General features: G+C 39.3%; 1 protein-coding gene across 2 annotated transcripts in view; it reads right to left on the bottom strand.

Moving 5' to 3' along the window:
• The window catches only part of tnn (tenascin N), a 42,009-nt gene that overhangs the window by 18,380 nt on the left and 733 nt on the right, over positions 1–22,896 (bottom strand). For both annotated transcript variants that reach the window (XM_078263778.1, XM_078263779.1), the window contains exons 2-8: positions 16,685–16,882; positions 16,114–16,314; positions 15,498–15,872; positions 9,638–9,771; positions 9,394–9,523; positions 4,449–4,631; positions 4,012–4,101 (exon numbers count right to left, since the gene is read on the bottom strand). In XM_078263778.1, coding sequence (XP_078119904.1) covers positions 4,012–4,101; positions 4,449–4,631; positions 9,394–9,523; positions 9,638–9,771; positions 15,498–15,872; positions 16,114–16,314; positions 16,685–16,880 — 1,309 coding nt within the window. In that variant the 5' untranslated portion in view covers positions 16,881–16,882. The remainder of the gene's footprint in view (positions 1–4,011; positions 4,102–4,448; positions 4,632–9,393; positions 9,524–9,637; positions 9,772–15,497; positions 15,873–16,113; positions 16,315–16,684; positions 16,883–22,896) is intronic.

Here is a 22,896-nt window from a genome sequence, read left to right as displayed (position 1 = left end):
CATTTGGAAAACAGCGTATCCATTATGGGTGGCATGTTTAGCAGAGGCATCGACCACAAGGCGCACAGCAACATGCCATCTTTCATCATTTATAGCCTCACTGTAAAGTGGAAGCCAATCAGTATGTCTGCGGATGGAGCCGAGGGAAAACATGTGTTAATGGACGCCATTATTTTAGACACTACATTATGTCAGGTGTGACATATGTTTTGTTGTGGAGTCCTCTGGCTGCCACGGGCTTTTGGTTATGTTTATCAAACAATCTATTTGTACCGTAAGCAGCTCATAATTCTTTATGACAGAACTGACGTGTCTATTTTGCCACATCTACATTTAGAAGTAACATACAATACGGATGATATGAAAGGCCCCCTTTGCCATCATAAATTATCTGCTCATTATCCATTTACTGTACTATCAGGCATGCAAATTTTGTTTCTTTTTTCAAATCAAACCATAGTAATGCTGTCAAATCACAAAGGCCAATCCACATTACACAAACATTGTGTGTCTTCACAATTCAAACATTCATTGAAGCATGTTAAGTTTAAAAATGTAAGTATATTTTGTTGCATTTATTAATAACTCTGGGATTAGAAACAGAATATTTTATTTTACTTTTAAAATCTTTGTGGGCCTTAATTTTAAGAGAATAATAACGAACAGCTGTTGTAGTAAATTCTGTGGAGGACATGGTAATTTCAATTTTCAAAATGAATGTGTATTGCGATACGTATCGTGGCCTCCATATATCTTGAGGTTATAAGCCAGACCCAGCCCTAATCAATATATTATTACCTCTGAAAAAAAACAATGCAAAAAACTAACTTTTGAGGAGACAGAGCTGTTACAGCGTGTATCCATAAAATAGGGCAAAAATGGCAGAGCCTCCTCCAAATGCCACACACGAGAACATAATCGCTCCTGTACCTGAACCTTGCTAAATACATATAGATGTACATCTATATAAGAACAGGCCAATAGAGCTGTCTCTTACCACACCAAATATAATGAACAGACAAAGAAGGGTTAGAGTTCTCATCATTAGTTTTTTTAAAAGTCCCTACTCACATTTTCACTTGTCATTTTTTTCTGGCACCTAGTCTCGGAAAACATTGATGGACAAGTCTGAGCAGACAGGGTACTCCCACTGGGCCACATGAGGTGCTAAAGTCTGTCCAGATAACATAAAGGCTAAACATTCAACTCCTCTACCAAAGACAAGTCCATCTGCTTTTAGTTATACAGGCCTTGGTGGGGACTTTACTGAATCTGAATCAGCAGTAGCAGCCATAGTATGTTGTGTTTATACGCCTTATAATCTTTTGGCAGGTTAGTGACTGTTAAACGTCTGCTCCAAGTAGAGATCCATTTGACTGTTTTTCTAAATGTTAGCTGTCATTGAATCATTTTACTTTGGCAGTTAAAGGACACCCACAGAATCACACACACACACACACACACACACACACACACAAAATTACTACACGAGTAGATGGCACACTCACACACAGAAAGATTAGCTGTGACAGGGGCCCTTGAATACCTGACCGGCTGCAAAAGAAGAGAGGTGAGTTTTGAAAAAAACCAAGCTAACACTGATGACTAAAAACCATTATATTGGCTGCCTCAGGGTCTAAAAACGAAGAGCCATCAACCTGGAGACTGCTTTTGTGCTGAGTAAGCTCTGAGGGTGGATGAGAGCTAAGGTAAAGGAGGCGAGGAAGAGAGATGAAAGGCAGAAAAGTAAAAAAATATATATATATAAAAACAAAGCATAAATGAGCAGAATAATGGAAGAAACTGAAGACCTGTCGTGCCATTGTGGACCATTGGTCAGTCACTTAAATAATAACTTTAAAGCAACAGAAAGTCATGACCAGCTGTTTAAGTGAAACTGTAAAATGAATTTCTCCTCACATCATAAAACCAAATATTAGACCAAACTCAATGCCACACCGCTAAAACCCAACGTTACCAGATGGACTCTGTAAATCACGGACCTTCTCACCTCAACCATCAGGAAGCATCTTGTAGTCGTTACACCATTCATATCATGTTTCCTCTTGGTGAACCAGCTCACTACAGCCATTACAACCCGTCCAGATTAGGTTATAAATTCAAGCACTCCATCATTAACCCATAATCGTGCTCCTTGTTGGCTGTATTCATTATGCTATTATCATTGGCTGTGTGTGGAAGGTAATACCAGGTTGTATCATACCATGTCAGTATTCTGTATGACAGATTATGTGTTTTTCCTATTAGGTTTCTGACCACTGGTTAATTACTGGCGGCTTGACAAGAGCTAAGAGCTGTCTTTGATGCTGCACCCAATTCAAAAATAAATGGAATATGGATATCCTCGCTGTTTCTTTAATGTGTTTCACTTGCACAAGTCGCTGATCTATCATTTTAAGTGTCGTCCTATTCAGACACAGTCAGTGGTAGCACAAATGCAAGTCTCTGCAATTTCTGTCCAGCGGTAGTCCATTTGAGGAAAGTTTTGTGCTTACTAGGGGTGCAACGGTACACAGAAGTCACGGTTCGGTTCATACCTCGGTTCAGACATCACGGTTCGGTACAATGAAGGGAAAAGCAAAACAAAAATGCAGAAGTCAGTTTTTTTTATTGTGCATGTCTCAGGCTGTACCACCTAGTGTCATACAGTCTCTCCCCTGAGCTAGCTGCAACAGCCTGAAGTGTGTAAAGTAAGATGTAAACAGTAAACAATAAGTACCCCACATCATCTCCAGACTCCATCTGTAACTTGTAAACAAAATAAGACAATCAGCTATAAAACTGAAAATACAGCATCTCTTATTTATGAAAGTGCAAATTACATAGAATAATAAAAAAATAAAAAATTCTACTTAGGCGAGACCTTTCCCCACAAAAGATAAAAGAAAGTATTCTTGCTATTAAGTGCGACAAGCATACCTTTGCCAACTGGCCACGACCTCCTGTAGCTCCTCAGCTAGGTGTTTGTTTGTGTGCTGCTCATACAGGGGCAGCGTCTGTAGAACTGACGCTTTCATTTCCCACTCAGAGTCAATAAAATGAGCAGTCACCGTGAGATAGCTTTCAGTAGCACGAGAAGTCCAACCATCAGTCGTTAGTGAAATGGAGAGTGCAGCTGACAACTCGTGCTCCATTAACGTCCGTGTTTGGTTGTATATGGAAGGGACTACAGTTTGCCTCATGTGTGGATGCGATGGCATGTTATAACGAGGTTCGAGTACATACAGCAAATACTTGAAGCCAGGTTCCTCTACGAGTGAATACGGGCGCATTGAAGATGACATGTAAATTCCGATTACTTCAGTGATTTTTTTGGCCCTATTTGTATATAAAGGCTGGTTAAGCCCTGTAGGGAGGAGAAGTTGGACAGTTTTTTTTTTGTCTCGTTCCAGTGATTGGCACATCTGGGTGATGGCGTCAGATATGCGTTAGCATGTTAGATGTATTTCCACTCACAAACCGGACAACTGCTGAACAATGACGACACACGTCTTATCCACCACTCTCTCGCCTGTACTACTGTAACTGACTGGAGAACCAAAGTCTTCCCAAACTTGCGATCTTAAAGAGGCTGGCGGGTCCTCTAACTGTTGTGGGTCACCACCACTCGCCATAGGCTAGGCTACTTGTCCTTAGTGCTGCTAGCACTGACTCACTCACTGGACCATCGACCTGACAAAAAACTGCATGTAGGTGGAGGTTGGGAGCTTTAGAGCTAAGGCGGGGCTACAGATTAGGTGTCCCTAAAGAAACGCGTATCTAACAGTAGTTCCGCATTACATTAATTAATTTTCACACAAGTTTTATTTATTTTTATACCGTGTATTCTCCGTGTAAATTCATGTACCAAACTGAGACGCCCGTACCGTTTCGGTTCAATACGAATACATGTACCTTTCCACCCCTAGTGCTTACTGATAATATACAGAATTTGCACTGAGTAACACATGAGGTTAAATTGTTCATGGATGCGGATGTGTTGACACTGACCTGTGGCACCAGTGACGGAGGAAGGTTTTCCCTCAGTTGTTCCTTTGATAGCCTGCACTGAGATTTGGTACTCTGTTCCTGGAAACAGACCTGCAGGATGACACATTTTTTAATCTCCAATATATTTCTGTTACAACATTATACCACGTTTACTTTTCTTACTTTTATTCCTTTGCAAAAACTGGATACTTTTATCTGGTCAGGCCTAAAAATCCATCAAATGTACTATCTGAGAAGGAAATTCACTTTTTGGTTAACCTGATCATAACTTGTGTCCACACGGCGGACATAATCTATGATGAAGACTCTCAATAGACATTGCTTTGTTTTAAGGGCTAACAAGAAAATTCACAAGTATATTCAGGGGCTTCAGGGTTTTTGCGTGTATTTAAAACCCCTTCTGTGCAAACTTGTGTTCTATCTATTACAACACTTACCAACAATAGTGTGTTTGGTGCGGGCCTCTTGGCTCCTCTTTACATTCAGCTCCTCCTCCTGTCCTGTCGGGTCAGTATGTTTGAGCCTGAAGTGATCCACCTCAGCTGATGGGTTCTTCCAGTCCACCTGGATAGAGACTTCTGTCTGGCCAAGAACTCGGATACCATCGATAGCGGAGACATCTGGGAAGGATACAAGTGTTGGACAGCAAGGTGGAAATGAGAGTAACCTACAGACGGGACCCTTAAACTGGAAAGCCTGCATTAAAGCCCCTGTAATCACAAGCATCTTCCATGCTATGCTACTATGTCCATGGGCTAGACAATGAATCCCTTTTACCCTGAAATGTGACCTTCCAGGGGAGGTTATATCATAACCAAACGTGATAATAGAAAATTTGTATTTTACTATATAAAAATTAGGGCTGTCAGCATGAACGCGTTAATCGCGATGCGATTAAGGGCCGAGCATAACGCGGCAATTTTTATTTTTTTTTTAAATCACATTAATCACACGCCGCCATTTATTAATTTATTTTACACTTCACTCTGCTTCGCATCGTGCCTAACAGGCTACTATTTTGACCCTTTGCCGCACCTTTACTTATCATCAAGCTGCCATGCATCTTCGTAACACATCCTGCTGTTGCAGGCTGCAGGCATGATGGAGACAGACAGCAGAAAACACAATTCTGAATGGCGCTTTTTATTTCCCGTCGAAAGCCACATGCACATTGTGTAAAGCCAAATTAAAATGTCACCGAAGCACGTCAAGCTTGAGCTACCATCTACAGAGCTAAGCATATTAACGTGACTCAGGTTGATGCTAGTGGGCTCAGGCAAAGCACTATTTTGGAGAGTGCTACTCGCCAACCTGTTGATGAAACCAAATCCAAAAAAATTACTACAGCTCTTGCGAAATGGGTGGCAACTAACTGCAGACCTGTCAGCATCGTAGAGGACTCGGGTCTTAAAGACGTACTACGGTTGGCATGTTCTGACCCGTTTTATACACTGCCATCGAGGGGGACAGTAGTTTCACCATGTACAGCCTGTATGACACGGAGAAAGCAGCCAAACTGGAACTGCTGCAAAGTGCAAACGCTGTCTCATTAACCGGTGATCACTGGACGTCAGTGAGTAATCACAATTATTTAGAAGTTACTAAACACTATATTGACTCTGGTAAGGACAGGGATTTTTAGTTTTTTAGTTAGGTACTTGGAGGAATTGTGCAATAATGACAGATTCACACATTGTTCTTTTGTTTACAGTAAATAAATAATAAACAAATACAAATCTTAAAGTCAAGTTCATAAAGTAACTTTCTTTGCATTCATTTGATTCCCACTCAAGATACACTGATAAGAATTGCTTTCCATTGTTATTATGTACTTAAAAACAGTTCTGAAACGCAAAATAGAATTTTAATGATGTGATAAAACATGTGATTAATCGCGATTAACTATAGAACTTCAGCAATTAATCGCGATTAAAAAAAAATTAATCGTTTGACAGCCCTAATCAAAATAAATAAATCACACCTTGTCCTACCTCATACTGTGGATAATATATTCACTTAAATTTCAGGAAAACTGCACACTGAAGTTTATGCAAGTATGTAAAACAAATGCCAGCACAGAACGACTCAATTATTAACATGTTAGATTATGGAGACATTGTGATATAGAATAATTATGTAAGCATTGCACATAAGGATGTGAGGAGAGACTTAGCTCACGAGATGAGACACAAGATTGGGTTCACGAGAACGAGACAAGATTTTAAGAAAACTTAAATGAAGAAATATGACAAATACTCATTTATTCAATCGAAAGTCACAAAATGAAAAAATTAACACTGTGGAAGTTTTTGCCACAAACTCAAATGGCTTCTCTCCTGTATAACTAACCTCTTCAGACCTAATAACTGCAGCATCCCTCTCTTCGCCCAAAACCGTCCCTACAACCTATTAATCAAAAAAATATTAATTTCTTACACTGCATTGTCACTTTAATTCTTGTATTTGTTTATTCTTTTTTAGCCTGTTTTATTTTCATGACCGTTTTTAATTGCTCTTTAATGTTTTATGTAAAGCACTTTAAATTGCCTCATTCCTGAGAGGTGCTATAGAAATAAATAGTCCAGTCATTTTAAGCAAAAATGGGGGTCAACCTTGAACAAATTGCAACAGAAGCAAACTCAACTGATTCTGTATCCTCAATATGTCCCGAGTAAGGAAAAAAAGCCCCGAAGAATCCCATTAGGGGAAAGTAAAAGACTTAATGGTAAGGTCTGAATGGAACCCATTTAGGCTACCCATGAGCATTAATACATAGAGGCAGGAAGAAGTACTTTAAACCAGCCTTTATTAATTATTATTGCAGAGATGGGGAACAGGACCTACCTTTTGTCTTCTGCATTCTCCTTACCCTTGTCTCCTGTTCTTCCCTCTAACTCATCCCCCAGAAACAGTCCCACTGACCCAGCCCCAAACCCCATCTCTGCAATAATAATTAATAAAGGCTGGTTTAAAGTACTTCTTCCTGCCTCTATGTATTAATGCTCATGGGTAGCCTAAATGGGTTCCATTCAGACCTTAACATTAAGTATTTTACTGTAAGATGTCAACAAGATTCAACAAGACATTTTCACCTGGCTATACCCAATGTTTAGATCTGTTGTGGTATTTATGCAAATTAGCACATACGTAATTAGATTATGCACCGTTTGCCCATGTTAACAAACAATTTAAAAAAACTTGTAATACATTTTTTGTCTGTCTTGGTGTAAATAATCAACTCAGTAATTTTCATGGTGATATCTAAAGGTTAACATTTTTACCACATTCACGTGAAAAAAGGAATGAATAGGCGTGTATGAATAATAAGCTATATTTGGGTCTTTTTCTAAACTTTCCCCTAATGGGATTCTTCGGGGCTTTTTTTCCTTACTCGGGACATATTGAGGATACAGAATCAGTTGAGTTTGCTTCTGTTGCAATTTGTTCAACCTTTTTTCATAAAATGACTAAGTTGCCTTGCTCTACAACATCAGCCTGTCAGTCTGTCACCAGGACATATAAACACTTTTGTCTTGTGCCTGTCAGACAGTCCCCAGGACAATATGAGAACACCTGTCTGTCTCGGAAGTTAAACAAACTGCACGGTGATCTCGCTATTATTCTATATTGCAGCTCGTGGAACGAGATCTCATCACACCTCTAATTGCTCGTCTTACATGATTTAAAAAAATACTCCATCTCGTTTAATAAAATTCTTAAAAACTGTAATAGCATAGACAGTGTAAATAATAGGGTTGGACATCGAGAACCGATTACTACTTGGAATCGTTTCAAAAATTACGATTCCATCGGAATCGTTTGGAGGATTTGGTTTCAAATCCAATCATCACTTCCCAATTTAATATGCCCAAGTTTTGGTTTCCGAAGCAGCCAGGCGCTTGTTGTGTTGCAGCCTTGGAGCACAGTAAGCGGCGCTCTAGTGTGGCTTTATTTTACGTTGAAAAAGCTGTAAAACTGCAAACCACCATTGAATCAAAATAAAACGTTCCTCTTATTTGTGAAAATAGGCATGTGACCCGTTTCAACTCCACCCCTCAAAGAATCGGAATCGATAAGAACCGGAATCAAAAGGAAGAATTGGAATTGGAATCAGAATCGTTAAAATCCAAACGATGCCCATCCCTAGTAAATAATGCACTTGTATTATTGTTTTTCTGCCATGTTTTGGCCCATGTTACTAAAATTAAAGTCAAAGACGTGAAAAATATGCACATATTCTAAGCACAGGTTATGTGGTATAACACATTACCACTGGTTTAACCTATCTCTATGACACTGTGAGTCAGAGTTATTATACATACTGTACCATACCCAGACAGGGGTATTTTTCTAAAGATTAGAAACACTAAAGGCTTTTTCACACATATGCCATTTGATAAATATTGATGAAATACATGTAACTGTGTGAACAGATAGGTACCATTTAGGATACTAGCATAGCCAGGAGGGATGAATTTCAGCACATGGTGAAAAAAGACCAGAACCATCAAACAAAGCAATTGGTACCAAATGAAAAGGGTTAGCAATTTTTTATACCAGCTATTGGGTTTTTCCAAGGGAAAAAGAAAAACGTTCACTTAAACCCTCTTTTGAAGTAGATCATCTTTTGAAGTTTAACTATGTAACAGTCTGCATCATGCTGTGTACTACTCACACAACCAAAAGCCAGATGATGGCGTGTTTTCGCATGGCCATATGGGAATGCCATGCTCTGTGAGGTTTTCCATGGCTAACCAGGCTAACCACACATTAGAGTCAAACTCAATCTCGCTCACGCCCAGCAATGACGTCTATTAATCTCTTTCTCTTCACATCTGCCGCTACCACATCTGTGAGCATGTCCAATTTCCATTAAACACATCCGTGAAGTCATTTCCTTGTAATTACCTTTAAATGTAATGGTTAACAAACCAGCGCTTAATGAAACACTTAGTAATGACAGGCTTCAGTTTGTTCTTTGCTTTTTAGCATTGTATTTATGTAAAAAAAACATTTACCGTGGATTTACATACAGGAAAAAAAATCTTCATCTTGCACAAGTCACTGCAAGTAATTTAGCTTAAGTGGAACAGACTGTTCATTTATGCATGAATATATAGCTTAAACATGTGACTGCCCTTATCAAGCCTCAGATTCTTGTCGTGTACTTGCCTCTTTCCTAAAATCTAGATTCTTAATCTGCAACACCTCCTTCCTCGAAACATTTAAGTGTTTTCATGCCTCAGGCGTCATCACGAGTGCACTTAAATTTGACCTCAAATCCCCCAGACCTGCAGACCATACCTGGCCTCCCTGCCACGAGTCTTAATTTTAAGGCCTTATTGTTGTTTTTTAGTCCTGCTCACAGCGGTCTGTGCTCACCTGTGGTAGCTTCGATCGTGTCTGCTTCACTTTGAATTTCTTTGATGACAGCATACACCTGGACAATGTAGGTGACCCCAGGAGTGAGTCCTGTGATGAGGTAGGAGTTCTCTGTGTTGGGAACCCGGACCTAGGATACAGTGGGTTGAAACAAAGGTGTTTCAAAATGAAAAATATGGTTCTACGCTACTTCCGTTATTCAATACACCTACAGATATAACAAAAAGGAAAAACAAAAACCTACCTGCTCCAGGGCACTCTTATCATCTTTGGGATGATATGTCAAAATGTAATACTCTGCCCCATGGACTGACTCCCACTCAACCAGAAGAGAGACGTCGGTAAGCTGGACCAACCGCAGACCCTGAGGGCCGAGGACTGAGATAGAAAGAGAGGTAGTCACAGACAGAGAAAGGGACAGAGAGAGACATTTTAAATTGCTTTCTTGACTGCTTCCGCTGTCATTTTCTCTGTTGTAAGTCTTTATGTCTTTCACTTAATACATTTACTTTAAACCGTGACAACCTATGTTCTCTGTAACACTTTAAGTCCCCATATTAATCACGTATAATCAGTATGTAAATGTAATAAATGTAATAAATGGAAAGGGAAATGTTGCTGTTGCAGCAGTACAAGAACAAACAAAAAAATACGGATGAGTATGTAAAGTAACATACTTCAATAGACATATTCAAGACAAATAGAGGGGACAGCACTGCTGTGAGTCACTGAATGAGGCAACTATGGTTAGTTATAGTCTGTAACAGCAGGACAGTCAAGTGTGTTATCTAAACTGCTAAAGTCAGTTGTGTTGCATTGCCAGACCTATCTCCACAGCGCTGATGGATTTGGTGATTTTAGCTGAGCTAGACCAGAAAATATTCAGTTAACACAGATCGGTGATGCTGTTTTGTCTGTTTTTCATCTCAATTTAGTGGAAATCAGCTTGTATAGACTTGAAACCTGCTTGAGATACTGTAGGTAATACATCTTAATAAACAATCCTTAAGTTTCTGGTCACAGTTGGATCAATATTGTTATTTTATTTGGCAAGGCAGTGCAGCCTTTTGGGAAAAAGAATATTGCTTTTTAGTGGTTATAAAAGGCCAAAGGGCTTCAATGGAGACCATGGAAAAAATATGGCAGGGGTGCGAATCGGAAGGTATAAAACTATGGTGGAGTACAATAACAAAACAGCAGCCAAAAGACAGCAGACAGACAGAAGACAGCAAGTCAGCAGTGTTGGGGAGGGAGGCTTTCCACAAACAAGAAGAACTTTCTGTGGGTACTATGAAGGGAAATAAATGGTAGATGGTGGTACATTTCGAGAAGTACACACAAATGTAAGCAAATTTCAAGGGGAAAATGTGAGCTGGGTGGTGAGGGAGGCCACCATAACTTTGGCAGAGAAGGAATTCACAACAGGTTCAGATGCCGTTCCACAAGGCGAAGTCAGGAAGCTTAATGTTTTTTCTTAAATGTAGCAATCCTTTTCCATCCAGTAGCAGTTAATATCCCCCTGTTACTACTCTAGGCACAACTATCAACAATCTTTACCCTCAAATAATATCTCAGAACAGCTGGGGTGAATATATTAACATATTAAGATTGGAAAAAGTAGAAACTAATAGTGATTTGTGTCTTCTCTGAGAAAAATATGACTGAAACAAAATGTTTGGACTTCTTGAATCTGCAGTGAGCAGGCACAATGAAAGTATCAATGTTAATGTGGACAGATGGAATAGTAATTCAGTCAACATTTTTGTTGTTCCTCTGTGTCCTATTATCTATCCCATCCATTTGTAAATGTTAGACATGTGAATCAAGTCTCTGAGAAAATTCACTTACACACAGAACTTGAAAACAGAGCCAAATATGGTTTTGAGACAGTCAAAGGAGCTACAATAAGAACAGCAAAAATAGCATCTGCATTGTGTTGATAGAGCTCTAAAGAAGTTACTATGTACGCTTTTAATCCCACCCCCTTTATATGAAGATTATCTCATTAGATGCAGTTTCTGCTTCTACTTTCCTCTTTTTTACTCTAAGCTGACAAGAGTTCAGGCTACAACAATATTTTCATTGTTAAAGCCTCACTGATTCTCTAAACCACATGGCATCTGCCTTTGATAGTAGAGATCAAAATAAAGATTGAAGCTATCTCAACATTCATGGCATGGAATGAAACTTCACTATACATACAGTATATATAACAGTCATGTCATCACCCAGGGAGCAGATTGACATCCATCATCAAGGTGCTAAAATGGCAAGTAGCCACATAAAACAAAAAAAATGTCTATTCTTCTCTCGGTGCTTATTACCACTACTATTACTAACACCTAAAAACAACACTTAGGTATTTTTCTTACCTCCCACTTTTCCTTCCTCCCTGACTTTTCCTCTGACTTGGTGCCACTGTTGATGTTGGACTCCATTCAACAACACCTACACACAAAGCTACAGAACTGTCTCCAGTTTTGCTCTGCCTGTGCAGAGCAAAACACAGCTTGAAGAAACTAAATCACAATCGAGGGTTTGACATAGCTGACCTGCTACTGTGAAGGACCTGAAATTGGTTGTGGAGCTTTTTTAGTTTAAAAAGCCCTGCTTTAAAAATGTGCTCTGTACTCTGGGTTAAATGTAGAGGAAGAAATGCCATAGACGTATAGCCAGAGGTTGCCATATATAGATTATCATTTTAAAGTTTCTTCTTTGTAAAAGCAAAATTTTGTCTCATTCACCTGTACTGAATCTTCAAGATATCCTTAGAAATAACTGTCACAGTATGAACTCAATGAATTAAACTGCCCATGCCTGGCTGCTGCTGCTCAACTTTCTGCTTGCGTGGCCTTAAATTGCCATAAAATGCAATTTTCTACTCTGCTCCTGAGGCAGTCCTGTAATAGCAGTTTGGTGAGCAGTGCATTTAGCAGGAAAGGTGATGATTCTTCTAAGGGGTCAAAGCCAGATGGAGCCCCAAAAGACTAATGGGTGTTTTTGTATTCCTGTGGTATTACTGTATGTGACCTGATGTCATATGTTGCCCAGAGACCATAGCAGTCAGTGGTCATGGTCCGCCTACTGAAAAGGCCCCATCAGCTGCTCTATCTGAAATAACTGTTGGAGCGATTCTTTGAATGTCCCAGAAGTAGGTCACTATAGCCATCATAACTGCCATAACTTTAGGTTTAGTCAGAAACACTTAGGACTGCTCTTTGAGGGAGATCTCAAAGTAATTGTATTATCATAATCATTATATATTTGCCTCAAAATATAAGAAAGAGTAGGGGTGGTGGAAAGCAGCAGCAGTATTATTGGTTCAGTAGGGTTCCAGTAGCGCGGTTCATTCTGGATTTATCTTCCACTGGGCAAAATACCCACTAAGCTTGGATATTTTATTGAACCTTTTATCTCTCCTTGTTCTTTTTTACTTACAAAGAGCAATGTACAAAACAGTTAGGCTAGATATAGTGTAGCCCAACAACACAAACAGAGGGGCAACTCTTCTCTAAAGAAATTATAGAGCTGATCGTATTTCAGGTGAGACTCCCAGTTTAACTTACAGTATCTACATCATATCAACATTTTAAGCTTATTATCTTCGGTTTTTCTCTTTAAATGTTGCTGCACCTCCAGTATTTGGAGCAAGTAGCTTATTAAACTAAGGTGTAAAAATAAGTAGGCTTCAGCTGTTAATTCAATATGTCTGAAACATTTTTTCAGCATTTTATATCTTATGCTTTTGTTTATGTTCATCTCCTTTGCAGATTATCAACATTAGTTAGACTCAAAACTGTAATGTTTAAGCAGATTATAGAGTTGTAGTTATTTATATGTTATATACTTGCAAATGTTAAAAGCAAAACCTAAGTGGATTTAATAAAGGCTGAATAGAATTTCAGTTAGCTGCTTTGGTTTCAGGGTTATGGTAGCGAGCAAGCTGGCCCACTGGGTCATTGTCATGGCTTACTGGAACACTTGAATAGAACGGAGCCATCATTAAAGTTATTAGTAACACTTTTCTACTATGAAACTTAAATGGCTGCTGTAAAAGAGGCCTATTGCTGATCAGTTGATAAGCCAAGGTTGTTGCATGAATCAAACAAATGATAGCAGATAAGCTGATACAAGCATGAATTGATTGCTGTAAAGGCCGTTTTACGGTTGTGCGTAAACTCCACACCGTCACTCCTACGGCGTTTTGACCCTTTCGGAGTTCTGCGTCGGGGTTGAACGTGTTTCTTTGCATCGCGGTGCATTTCACCGCCAGAACACTAGGGGGTGTGTGGTTTCTGGAGGGGCAATCGCGAAACTCTTTGTTTACTTGTGCTTTGGTGTGTGCCTCGAGCCAGCATGTGTGTGTGTGTGTGTGTGTGAGGGTGAGTGGGTGATAGAGCGGGGAGAAAGTGAGAGAGTGACGGAAATTGTCGTCGGAGCAAGCTGTGACTCTAGAGGCATAGTGAGAGAAACAAAGTGTCTCCCCTGGGCTTTCTGACCACGGTGGTAAATCTGTAGCAGGAAAAGTTAACCCTCTCCTTGATTTCATGTTGTTTATGGAGAAGGAGAACCAGGATATGAGTCGGGGAAAATGCAACGCTACCAAGCCACGGCCGAGCGACATGTGTGGCTGCGACGTGTAGTTACATTTTTTCGAGAGGTGCGCGTCAGGCTACGGCGTAGGGTACAGCAGATGGTAGACGTAGATGGGTCTGCGGGGGTACGCCGTCGATTCTACGCAAAACCATAAAACGGCCTATAGTCTTTAGAATGAATTCCGGGAGATCCTAAAAGTTTTTACTATATGATATAGGAAGAATATTTATATGAAGGTGAACTGGGCTTTAGGGGCAAGTGTTATATTGTCAATGGTCCCAGAGCTCCTTGTAGCATCTGTGTTTTCCATTAGATGGCAGTTAACATTCACAGCTTAATGTCAGCATAGCCATAGAGGTGACTAAATAAAAAAGATGAAATGTGAATCTTATTCTCATGAGAAACACAGTTCAAACTAAATGCAAGAATGGGTCATAAAAAAGCATTATGCTGCCTGCAGCCCAGATATATAATCCACCCATAAAAAGACTATGGTGGAATATGCTTACTCAGAAACCATTCTTTTCTACGGGACATATCTGAAATGTTGCTGGTAGCTATGATAAGAACAAAACCTGCAATGTCTGCAGGTATCAATTAAATGGGCTGCGAAATATGCTAGTTCATTATGATTTTTCCCCCAAAGTGCAATGCAAATTTAGTCCACTTTAAGACCCGGTCACACCAACATATAAAACGGAAAAATGCATGATGAAATAATTTTTTCATTTATTTATTTTTTATTGAATTTCATTCACACACAAGGGGCGAAGTGAATCTGCATGAATATTTCAAGTTCAACTTCAGGAAGCGCCATGTTCTTTGAGTGAATAGATAGCCCAAAATGGAGCAGCTATCATAGTTTATAAGCTCACTGTGTTGCACCGTTCACTTTATTTTGCACCATTCACTTTATTTTGCCTAACCCTCTTCGTCGGGGTGTTCCACAAAAAAGGTTTGTTGATAGTAATGAGACAGGATTCGATAATAAACATAATGTTACGTTTTTTGAAGTGTGAACGTATTGCCCATTAGCGACCCAGCTAACTTAACATTAATGACCTTGCTAGCTTAACTTTCAGTTAGCAAGCTAACCAAACCTGCTGTTTGTCTCCCTTTAATAACTCTTTATTGAGTGAGTTTACTTAGCTACAATCCCGATAACAAAATTGAAGTAAAATGCACAATACAGAGAAAATATAGCTACGCTAACTGTTGCGACGTAGCTAACGTTAAATTATTGTGACTGACTATTGCTAACGTTAGCATGTTTCTGTCTTAGCTAGTGTATTAGCGCGTGAGTTCTATCAAAGAGTATATAAGTACCTCTACTTCTAGCTATACTTCTATGCTCTTTGGTTTATAACGTTAACGTTAGCTAACCTAGCAATAGTTCACCAACTAGCTAGCTAGCTACCCCTGCAGTACTCCCTACACATTACCAAGCCTCGAAAACACCAATTTCACAAGTTAGAGACGTTTGTGTTATTAAGCATTTAATAGCTTACCTAATGAACAGTCTTCGCCATAAAAGCCTTCTTCACAGATGCACTGGCCGTCCACACACTGGCCATTACCAATGCAGTCATTGGGACACTTCTGGACGCTGCAATCCTCGCCGGTGAAGTGCGGGAAACACACACATTTTCCATCCACGCATTGTCCCTTGTCATTGCAGTTGTCTGGACACATCAGCTGGCTGCAGTCCTCTCCTGTGTAGCCCTGATGGCACACACACTTCCCGTCCACACATCGGCCGTTGTCATTACACTCGTCAGGGCAGGAGGACACTGAGCAATCTGGGCCTTCCCATCCTGGGTTACAGAGGCAGCTGCAGGTGTCGGGTTGGTAGGTACCATAGCCACTGCAGCTTGTGTCCACTCCTTGAGGAAGATAAGGGTGAAAAAGCTGTATTTGAATTGTTATCAGGTGAATTATTTATAAGGTATACTTTATTAATCCTGCAAGGGGAAATTCAAATTTGTTTTATATAGTATAGGATATAATCAATGACTCTTATAAAATATACTGATATCAGGATGTAAAATAGGATTGCTTGCAGCCTACTGCAAACTCCTCTTTCCACTTGTTTACCCTATGACTTGTGGGTCAAGCACAGCTTACCTGCAGCCCCACCACTTCCACAGCATCCCTGAGTACACTGGGTCTTTAGGTAGTTGACTTCTTCCTCCAGCCCGTTGACTCTGTACAAGAGTGACTTGAAGCTTTCTGATTCCGCACAGTCACACATCGGTGTCTGCAGCCTGATGTTATGTTTGAAGATGATGTCGTTCTCTCCATTCATAGTGGTCTCTGTCTGCAGACCTACAAAATACGAGATATATTCAACCTTTTCATTTGTAGATACTGCCACGGGTCACAAAAAGGGTGAACCATAACTTTTACAGTAATGTGCACCTGTAAAATTACTAGTAATCGGTAAAATACTGTATGGCCAATACCAAACTACATTAATTTAACATAATAATCTTCCCAATGAAATACATAACATTTAATTGTATATCTCTGTGTTGAAAATTACAAAAACAGTTAACTTTTTCCACTGGTTCTTTTCAGATTTTCATCCAATATTCTGAGCTTTCTGCATACACATTCTCATGCACCACTCAATTCCCTTCTTTAATTATTCTCAGTTGCATTCTCTCTCCCTCTAATTCTCATTTTTGTATATGACCTGTTTCATCCTGGGTTGGCAGACGCTCAAGTTTACAACTGGAGCTTCCAGGGATGTCGATTTTATAGACGTGGCTGAAGGTGACTCCCTGCTCTGGGGCTGAGGGGTCCGGGTGATTGGTGGCGGAGCCGAAGGGTGACACGGTGCAGAGTAGGACCAGCAGGCACAGGGCCCTCCACAGGAGTCTCGTGGTCATGGCTAGAGGAAAAGATAAGATAATTGTCAATCTTTCTGAAAAACACAATTCTTTGGTGTGGAGGGGGGTATTTTCTGAGCCACAAGGTTTTTTTCAAGTGTAACTATGTAATGCAATAAATTATATCTGTCTAAAAACACCATTTAGGTAACCTCTTTGTAATGTCTTTTTAAATTGGACAGAATCTCTGAGCATGCAGATCACTGACTGGAAGGTAATCCTTTAAAACTGTGATAACTCAAAGAAAGTAGGGACTGGCCCCTTTCCAAACTAAAAAAAGAGTATCATAAGTTTCCATGAAATAGTAAAAAGGAAAGATGGGTAGTTTGTGGTTTGAACAGCAGTTATTGTTCCAGGATAGAAAACAAAATTGTGGTTGAAGGTAAGCTAAGCTCGGCTAAAGAACTGCTCACCTCATAAGCACATTTCCCAAAAGGAAGGTTTATTCATTTAGATAAAGTTGTTTTTACCTTACACATTAGAAACATCAATAGGAACAAAACTAAACTCCTCACTGCTGACTGTCAAATGAAATTCACTTTCAGATTCACAACTTCTCATATGGAGATGAAATAAGTATCCCATCTGTTTTTTTAGTGTGAGTTCATACATTTTGTAGAGATTGGATCTTTGGCATCAACTATGTGTAACAGACTACTGAAACTGTAGATGTTTGTCGTCACGGCTGACTGGACCTGAGTCTCCGGGTTGAAAGAGGGTCATGTTTGTACTTTCCAGTCAGTTTTATAGGGTTAGCGCTGAGGACAGAATTACAGTCTGGACAATGCATAAGTTACATTACATTCATTGGGGCACGCTGCTGTATACCTAATCTCAGGAAACCTGAACCATTGTGTCACTGTGGTGTGTCTGTGTGTGCATTGTGCTCTCATTCCTCAGTATGGCAGCAGAAAGTGAGCTGTCATCACTTTGCCAGAGATCGTTTTGCTCTAAACCATAAATTGTGCTCAGTCAGGCGTTTCAGAGCTTCAGAAACTTGTCCTCGGTGATGATGTCATTGTGTCTAATGACAGTGATGTAATGTGAACTTAAAACCTTTCAGCAGTAAGTGGCTTCCCCGAGAAGCCAAATTACATGCTTTCAAAATAGTAGGCCTGTTTAAACCTTCAGAAGGTCTGTTTTTGGACTTTGGTCTGAATTTAACATTCTGGTGTGAAAGTTTGAATTGCGGCAGAATCAACTTCAATCAAGTGTGCTGAACTTGTGTGGTCTATGAAAACAAACCCTAATAGAGTGGCTGAGACGAAAGCTCACTACTAAAATGTGGTCCCTGCTGTGATGCTTGACAGTTGGAAACTGCATAGCAGTAGCAGTATACAGTAGCATACATGCTGAAATAAATATGTTGGATTTGTTTGAAATCATACACGATTATATGCATGCTCTGCAAAACCCCAAAGTTCTAACAATATAGCACACATACTGTATATAACCATAGAAGACAGAAACAGGAAAGAGAAACAGTGTTATCCCAGACGTTATTAACATGACATGGTGATGAAAGACGAAATCATTTGCTCATTCTTTCTTATTTTAAGCAAATAATGTTTCAGTGGGAACTACAAAAGTTGAATAAAATAGTTTTGTAATTAAGTAAAATTATTCTGATGTTTGCTGACAAGGTGCAACTTTGAAGAGTAGAAATTGACCAATTGGAAACAAAAACATTTGCTCGTTGAGCATCAAAGACTAAAACAGATGGAAAAGTAATGTGCAGAGAGAGACATACATTTTAAAAATCCCACTAGACACAGTAGCATTCGGCAGAACATTAAAATGTCAACAAGTAGATCTAAACCTGCCAATCCTCCAATGATACCATTATCAGATTAACAGAGATTCTGAGTAAGTGAGAATACCTGATCTTTTGAGTATGCAAAGTTTTTTTTTCTCTACATAAGGTGGAAACCTACTTAACTTACTCAATTGGACACAGTTTGTATTCAGTAAAATAATCTTTGGCTTATGAATCCTCTCTCTGATGAATTGCACAGGTTGTAACTCAAGTAGTTCTGTGATTCAAAAGTCTTAAGTCCTTTAAATAGACATGTAATTACCATGACCCATTTCTAACTTGTCCAAACTCAATACAGCTGACCTTGTTTGGTTATTTTAACTGTCTATTTGATTACTGCTGGTCAAAAGCTTGAGGTCGGAGACTGGTGCCTGTGCAAGAAATCCAAGCTATGACATCACTGGGGAATTGCTTTTTTGACCCTATATGTGGTGGCCAAAACTATAGTGGGTGTTTTATCAATAGCCAAGACTTTGGAGGGCAAACCAGAGATGAGGTAAAAGAGACATTAAGAGAAGGAGATGGAGAGAGACAAATGGAAAGTAAGGGAAATAGAAATGAAAAAACTGTAAAGTGAGAGAGATTAAGTAAGTGAGAGAGAGTGAATAGGTGAGAGAGGGAATGATGGAGAGACTGTGTTTGAGTCAGTGACAGTCGAGCAGTTATTATAGACAGTATACTATAGCCATGTGAAATGGCACTGAGCACTGGCGCACAGAGATGCTTAACAAGCATGTTTATAGCTCCCTGTCAAGGTTTTTATTTGATGCTTGCCATTTTCAGGCCCTTTTCTTATTTCTCTTGGAGACGATAGCACTGTGAGCTTCCAAGCATAGCACAGGGCCGCTACTGAGTGCTAAGTATGTCCTGGTGTGGAAAAGAGAGACAGATGGAGGGATTGATGGAGAGAGGAAATGGGGAATAGAGAGTGAAGTGGGGCAATCACATTTGAAAGTTACTGCCAGAGAGATAGATGATGGCTGGATGGGTGATGGATGATAAATGGATGGCAGATAAATGTATGCATAGATAGATAGATAGATAGATAGATAGATAGATAGATAGATAGATAGATAGATAGATAGATAGATAGATAGATAGATAGATAGATAGATAGATAGATAGATAGATAGATAGATAGATAGATAGATAGATAGATAGATAGATAGATAGATAGATAGATAGATAAATGGCTGGATGAGTGATGATGTGTAAAAGATGGATAAATAAATCAATGAATGGGTGGATAGATGGAGGGCTAATTGAATGGATAAATATACAGTATGGATACATAAATTAAGAGATTGATTGATGAATACGTAGATAGATGGATGAGTTGAATAAATAAATGGGTGGACGTGGGATGGATATATGGATTAATAGTTTAAGGGATCAATGGATGGATTAATTAGAGGAAGTATGGATGGGTACATGGGTTAATGGCTGATGGATGGATGGATTAGCAGAAGGGTTGATGGATGGATGGATTAGAGGAAAGATGAATGGATGGGTTCACGGCTGGTGGATGGGTGGATGGAATGACGTGTATCCTCTAGTATATTATGCATTCTATATTCTTCTTGAAAATATATATTAAAGGATGAAGGGGAGCAGATGGTGTTTGGACAGCGAAATGACATGAAAGATTAGGTACCACTGAATGAATGTATGCAGCATTAATTGACTGTCATGACAAAGCAGGACAGAAGGTTTTCCCTCAATTATTATGAAAACAGAAGGCATTAACTGGATGTTCTCCGAAGGACCAGTAACATAAAGATGTTAAACTCTGGTTTGGCATCAGTGTCCAGCACATTCATGATCTAAAAGCAGTTGACTGTCATTAGTCACTCCAAGTCAACATGCAGAAGACTAAAGCAGGAAAAATAATTGCTTCAGTCCAAAGGACGCTCTCACTCAGCACATCCATCCAGATAGCATTTCAACCTGGCTTCCAAACTCTCTCAAGTAAAATTCAACATGTCCATAAAGACATTTAAAAATTCCTTCCTGACAATAACTCCTCTATGTCAAAGCAGAGCTATGTCAATGGGCCTGTAAAATGTTTGTTGACTACCTAAGATGTGTTCAGTCTTTTATATGGAAGAAAGAAGCCCATGTGTGTACAGTATTCGTGGGAAACCTGTCATTTATAGCTTGCAGACGAGGGGGGATTGCCTCCACATGCAACAACAGCAATTTAATCACTGAGAGACAATGCTGTCTGGATCCAGACACCTTTCACTGAAGGCTTCTTGACAAGCTGTAATTGTGTTGGTGTGTGTTTCTAAAAATCTCTGTATTCTCTAAGAGATCTGGAAACAGTAAATGCACTTAACATTAGGTTGAGCTAAAAAGGGAATGGAGGGGATGACCATGAGTCAAAGCAGCTGTAGAAAAAAAAATACTTGTATTGGGAATACAGATACGCACAGAGAGAAATAGGCAGAAGAAGAAGACTTGGTCAGTCTGGTCACATTTACCCTATCCTCTCTAGAGAGTCATTAAGCCTCAGACAAAAGGCCGACTGTTTCGCCATGTTCCAACTTGAGACAAATCTCATTGGACCAAACCAACAAGCCTGAGGATGAAAAGAAGGGAGTTTTAAAATGAGGAGCAGCTAGGTCGAGACTTTACGTGCGGTTGCAAACTTGTGGACGTTCCTTTCCCTTCCTCTTTTCCTTTCTTTGCAGCAGCTTGCAAACAGAACAGGGAAACTAAAATGAATAAAACAAAGCTGAAAGCAATTATCGTCTGAGAGCAGAGCTCATATCTTCACAGTTCTGTCTGCCTCCCGCTGCCTTACAGACCACAAGTAGCCCTTGATAAGGCCCTCGCTTCATCAGAACCATAGAGGCTCCATACCCCTTAGTGGGGCTGTCAGATGAAAACCTAACCAACTGAAAAGAAAAAACAATAACGCAATCTGAGCATTAATGAAACCTAAGCCTAAGACAGAGATATGTTTTTAAAATAATAAAAGTGTGTTTAGAGTAGCTTTCATGTGCCCAGGGGCCATTTTCAATCAGTGAAAGTAAATGAAAAAACTGGAGTTGTGAGGTTTCCATGAAAGCTGTCTCTCTCTCTATCTCTCTCTCTCTCTCTCTTTGTATCCCTCTCTATCATTTTGCATGGCTGAGGGCCCACATCTGTAGCTCATTTTGCGAGGGCTTCTGTGTATTCCCTGAGCCAGCACAGTAGCATTAAAGGTAAATCTACTGGATCGGCAGTCCTGTGAGAATATCTATCACCCCGGCTCATAGTTATTATAAATATTTATGTTATTATCATAGAGGAAAATTAGTGTTGGTAGCTTTGTTGACAGACAATATAGGATTATCTACAATGTGGAACTGGATATACAAATCATAAATAACTCAAATACATGTTTGCAGAAATTAAAAGCTGTCACAGCTGCTCCCAAGGGAAAATAACTCAGTTGATTTACGCAACATTGCCTGAACATTTATGATTAAGTTCAAACTAGATTTAAACTGATCCAAATTTCCAAATGTTTTCAGAGTTCCTAACTAAAATTGAAACTTTTTAAAATACCCATTTGTATTTTCCTTATTTTAATAGTCTACATGACTCATTCAGCAAACACACTCTTAAAACAACATCAGTGGTGAAGGAACTATTATTATTATTTATTGCAGAATGTATTACTAATGCATTAACAGGTAGTGGTGCTTTAATGTTGTAGTTGGTTGAGGTTGAGCAAATGTAAAGTGTTTCACACTGTTGAGTAGTTTAATCTACAACAAAACATATTTTATAAAATAGTTTTGTGTTTTGTAAAGTAATTAGTAACTACAGCTGTTAAATAAATGTAGTGGAGTAAAGAGTACAATATTTGCCTCTGAAAGGTGGAATAGAAGTATAAAGTAGCATTACACAAAAAAGCTCAAGTAAAAGTACCTCAAATTTATACTTAAGTGCAGTACTTGAGTAAATGTACTTAGTTACTTTCCAATCCACCCCAGAACAATATATAGCGCTTTCAGTGGATTTTGTGCATGCAGAAAAACATGTCACACTTCACAACATTACACTTTAACGCTCACATCATTTCATTCAGTGTGTCAAACTCCATCACATATCAATATTTATCATTGACCAAGAGTTCAACCCAAACTAACATAAGAACAGCTTCAGTCCCTGGACACTTATCAATTCCAGGTGTCAAGTTAAACTTTA

Source organism: Sander vitreus, chromosome 12, assembly GCF_031162955.1.
Source record: "Sander vitreus isolate 19-12246 chromosome 12, sanVit1, whole genome shotgun sequence".
Classification (NCBI taxonomy): Eukaryota; Metazoa; Chordata; class Actinopteri; order Perciformes; family Percidae; genus Sander; species Sander vitreus.
The sequence above is the reverse complement of the archived record's forward strand: the minus strand, read 5'-3'. Positions and strand labels throughout refer to the sequence as shown.